The 5199-nt window shown below is 50.5% G+C and overlaps 1 protein-coding gene across 1 annotated transcript in view; it reads right to left on the minus strand.

Annotated features, from left to right (window-relative positions):
• LOC106821062 (spectrin alpha chain, non-erythrocytic 1-like) overlaps positions 1–5199 on the minus strand; it is a 79600-nt gene that overhangs the window by 57217 nt on the left and 17184 nt on the right. The window contains exon 5 of the mRNA XM_014825703.1: positions 4101–4226. Within this exon, the coding sequence (XP_014681189.1) occupies positions 4101–4226 (126 nt within the window). The remainder of the gene's footprint in view (positions 1–4100; positions 4227–5199) is intronic.

Here is a 5199-nt window from a genome sequence, read left to right on the forward strand (position 1 = left end):
CGCGTATTCGCCATCTAATCCCCCAATCCTCCATCTAGCAGCGCGTTATCTCCATCTATCCTCCAATCGTTGCTCTATAGCGCCGTATACTCCATCTATGCCCCCATCTTGCATCGTATTTTAGCGCGTATGCTCCATCTAATCCTCCCATCCTCCATGTCTATAGCCCGGTATTCTCCTCTTTCCCCTATCCTGCATCTATAGCCGCGTATCTTCCATCGTAATCCTATCCTCCATCGTATGAGCGTGGTATCTCCATCTATTCCTCCCCGTACCTGCGCGCATCTATAGCCGTGTATCTCGCATCTATCCCCCCATCCTGCAGTCTATAGGCGCGTATACTCCATCTATTCCCCCATCCTGCATCAATAGCGCGTCATCTCCATCGTATCCTTATCCTGCATCTATAGCGGTGTATCTGCCATCTATTCCCTATCCTCTCATCGGTATAAGCGTCGAATCTCATCATTATCCTCCCAGTCCTGGCAGGCTCTAGTGAGCGGTCGATCTCATTATCCCCTATCCTCGACTCACTCTATAGCGGTATCTCCATTTTATCCCCTTATCGCTCTGCACTCTATAGCCGCCGTATCTCCAGTCTACTCCCCTACTTCTGCTGCCATCTAGTAGCGTGTACTCTCCAGTCTAGTCCCTCTATCCTCATACACCTTTAGCTGCCGTATCTCCATTCCCACTCCCCCATACCTGCCATCCTAGTAGCGTGTTATCCTCCATCTATTCCGCCAATCCCTGTATGCTCTCAGTGCGGCACACCGGTGGCGTAGTATGTGCCGGTGTCTTGTATGCGTCGGCACGTATGCGGGGTCAAGTATGCTTCTGCATTCTCTTGCAGCATTGCGGCTCTGGAGAGGCTTTCACCCGTCTGTGGGCCTGCTCGCTGGAGAGGCTGAGAGAGAGAAGGGTGCGGCTGAGAGCAGGCCACAGGAAGCTGGCTGCAGTAACCGTGCGCAGAAGGTGCTGAGCGACGTGCTCTACTGGATTCACCGACAAGGTACGCGCCGCCCGTGCGGTCCGCGGCCCCGGCTGGGTCGTACCAGCGACCAGCGGGCGGCTGTCGCTCACACGAGCTGATGCCGGTGTGACACATTGATTCAATTATTGATTTGATTCAGTCGCCAAGTCAGCAGGTAATGTAACCACATGTTATAGTATGTCTATATATATGTGTGGTGTTATATATATATAATATACGCTCATGGAAGCAGGTTTAACATTACCTGTTTTCTGAATGAGTAGCTGCTTATTTGCTAAGGGGCTAGCAATGTGCAGACAGGTGGTAAAGGTGCACATAGTTTAGCATGGGCAAAAATGTATGGTTGTAGATCGCGACCCGGTATGTAGTACATACGCAATGCTAACATTTGGCGCGCGTGGTCGTTGCAGGAGGCATACGTGACGGCCGAGAGGCATTTGGAGTCGATGCTGGAGCACTGTCGAGATAGATGCAGAAGAAGTTCGACGACTTCGCAGAAGGACCTGAGTCACACACGAAGGGAGCCGCGATGAAGCGAGCGTGAACCAGACCCGTGCGAAGGAAGGCCGATGATCCAGGAGGGACCCCGGAGGGTGATGACCATCAACAACAGAGAAGCAGGTGAGTGGGAAGCCGGGCGGCGCGAGTAGGAGCTCGCGGGCGCGGCGATTATCATTAGCATTTTTCGTGGTTAGCGTGGTTGAGAGGAATTACGTGATGATTCAACAGCAGAGGATTCACCCTGATGCATGTCGCGAATAGAGGCGAACCAGATTAGTCGCCCTTCTCAGATTCCCCATTAAATTACACGTCTGCTACGTGTCGCTTCTGTCTTCCGCTAACATAAATAGGCATTGGCAATGTTTTGCGCTCTGCCGGGACAGGGATGCCAACTTGCGCTTGATGCAACTTGATTTGGTTTTACCAGCCGTTTTCCGGGTTATGTTAGCAGCACAGCTGGTTGTGGCTGTCTCGCCCCTGTAGCGGACAATAGTCGGTGAACCGAAGAAAGGGCGATGTCATGGACGACGACACGCTAATTCATAGCCAGCCGACGTTAGTTTGTGAATGCGTGAGGGAGAGCCCACAGTCCTGAAAGATGCGTTTCGGGTGGGAGGGGGGGCGGTGTGCATATTCAGTCACCGTATCTTCGGGCGTTGATCTGGCAGTCCAATATTGCGTGACCTGTACGCTGTGAATTGCAGACAACCAGATTAAGCTTTTGCTGTTTCCAGATTTCCGGAAGGCAAGCTTTCTTTGGGTTACTCTGGCCTTGACCACTGGTGCAATTTAGAGTAGCATGGCTAAACCATAATTCGTTTAATAAGCGTGATTGCTGGTGCGTGCGTATTGTATCAAGCAAGTGTTCAACGGGTCACGCAGGACATCCGTACCGTAAACTTGCCCATCTTTCTAGTTACGGTCACAGTCGCTATCTTAGCAGTTGGGTGATATTAATATGGACAGTAGCTAGCGATAGAATGTCGTAAGGAAGTCTGGGGTGGGATGTCTGGCATGTGGTACTGTCTTAAGGGGTTCTGGAGGTGGTGGCTGAATCATACATAGTACCATACCCAGTGTCACAATCGAAAAACTAAGGTTAAAAGTCACAATTCACAACAGCAGGATTTTTACTCTTACTCTTCATGAAATTCGAACCGACTGTATATTGTGTACAATGACAGACATTTTTTTTTCAATCGAATAACGGTAAATTTATGAAATTTCGCCCAAATATGACAGCGCCCAAATACTCACGAGGTGAATGTTTTCACGCGAAAATAAAGTTTTCGGATCATTAGTTCCGTATCCCTGTTGTGTATCTCAGGAGACAGCGATTAGTGTAACGCGCACGCCGTGTTCTCCTCTAGGACTCAGTGAACGTTATCGCTGGCAGAGACTGAAGCAGCTGTCGCACTTCTCCTCGCCAAGAGCGCTGTTCGGCGGCACGAGATCCAGCGCTTCAACCGCAGGGACGCCGACGAAAACGATCGCGTGGAATCAACGAGACAGGACGCGCATCTTGTCGTCGGACGCTTTGGTACGAGAACCTCGGCGGCGTGCAGGGCGGCTGCAGGCGGTAAAACACGGAGGCCGATCAGAGCGCGACCTCGCTGGCGTCTGGGGGACAAGGTGCGTTGCTGCGGTCTGCCGCCGCCGCGTCGTTTAGCCTGCAGTACGTAAGGCAGAATCTACATAGCCTGTTACATAATCGGGCTATAGATGCAGGATAGGGGATAGATGGAGATACGCGCTATAGATGCAGGATAGGGGATAGATGGAGATACGCGCTATACGGGGGCCTGGGCCGTCTCTACAGGAAGTTGCAGGTAATTAATTTTGCATTAACTTTAGTGACACGTAACCTTTTTGCTTAACTCAGTTGTCGACAAAGCAACGACACACTTTTAACATTAGAAGGTCCTCGTAAACTAATCAGCTGCACTGATCACTCGCACTCATTAGCACAGAAAATATTGTTCGAGGGTTATACTGCGTGCGCATTTTCCTACACAACACCCATTCCTAATCCATTAACGCTGAATACCCGGCTACTAACAAAATAAGATTCCGCATGCTTCGCCTGTGCTAGTCTTCATGGAAAGTCTTCACGGCATTCACAAGATGCGTATATATACATTACGAGATTAAGGGATAGTAAATTCCCACAGGTGGTTTCAGTTGAGTCTCATGGCTTATAGATGCACTACTTAGTAACTAGTGATCAAATGTAAGCGCTCTTTCTCAACACCTCGTCTACAAGGTCCTCTTACACGAATTACATCGTTGTCAGCAATTCGTTACACATTTATGTGAGAATATCCGTTTACGGCAAGAACACCAAACAGGGAGGAAGATCTCAGAGTAATTTTATCGACAAAGTAACATAATACGGGGAACGACCCTCAAAATCATTTCATTGACAACATAACACAACAAAGAGGGCACACCTCAGAATAACGTTCTCGCCAACGCAACATTATACATAGAGGGAAGGGGAAGAACGCAAAATAATTTCTACGACAAATGTAAGCTTAAAAAAATCTTTTTAAATTAAATTAAAATGAATCGAGAGGAAGCTGTGTGATCGATAACGTCGACGTACCTTGATCACGTCGGATGCGAAGTGAGCGTTGTTGATCATCTCCATGCCGGTGCTGTCGAGCACAGTTATGGCGTTACTGTGCGCGGCAACCTCGGCTTCGAACGCCTGGTGCTTCTGGATCTTCGCCTGCAACGGCCAGCGAGATGACGCATTAACACCGCGTGCGCTGGAGGCCTTCACAGCACAGCATACAGTACCACACCCTAACCCTATCCCATCCCTATGCTAGGCCGTAACACCACCCAGCACACAGTAACACACCCTAACCCTAACCCATCCCCATGCTAGGCCGTAACACCACCCAGCACACAGTACCACACCCTCACCCTATCCCATCCCTATGCTAGGCCGTAACACCACCAAGCATGCAGTACCACACCCTAACCCTCACCCATCCCCATGCTAGGCCTTAACACCACCCAGCACACAGTACCACACCCTAACCCTAACCCATCCTCATGCTAGGCCTCAACACCACCCAGCACACAGTACCACACCCTAACCCTAACCCATCCCCATGCTAGGCCGTAACACCACCCAGCACACAGTACCACACCCTAACCCTAACCCATCCTCATGCTAGGCTTTAACACCACCCAGCACACAGTAACACACCCTAACCCTATCCCATCCCTATGCCAGGCCGTAACACCACCCAGCACACAGTACCACACCCTCACCCTAACCCATCCCCATGATAGGCCTTAACACCACCCAGCACACAGTACCACACCCTAACCCTAACCCATCCCCATGCTAGGCTTTAACACCACCCAGCACACAGTACCACACCCTAACCATAACCCATCCCCATGCTAGGCCTTAACACCACCCAGCACACAGTACCACACCCTAACCATAACCCATCCCCATGCTAGGCCTCAACACCACCCAGCACACAGTACCACACCCTCACCCTAACCCATCCTCATGCTAGGCCTTAACACCACCCCACACATAGTACCACACCCTAACCCTAACCCATCCCCATGATAGGCCGTAACACCACCCAGCACACAGTACCACACCCTCACCCTAACTCATCCTCATGCTAGGCCTTAACACCACCCCACACATAGTACCACACCCTAACCCTAAC

The sequence above is a fragment of the Priapulus caudatus genome, unplaced genomic scaffold (assembly GCF_000485595.1).
Source record: "Priapulus caudatus unplaced genomic scaffold, Priapulus_caudatus-5.0.1 Scaffold58, whole genome shotgun sequence".
Lineage (NCBI taxonomy): Eukaryota > Metazoa > Priapulida > Priapulimorpha > Priapulimorphida > Priapulidae > Priapulus > Priapulus caudatus.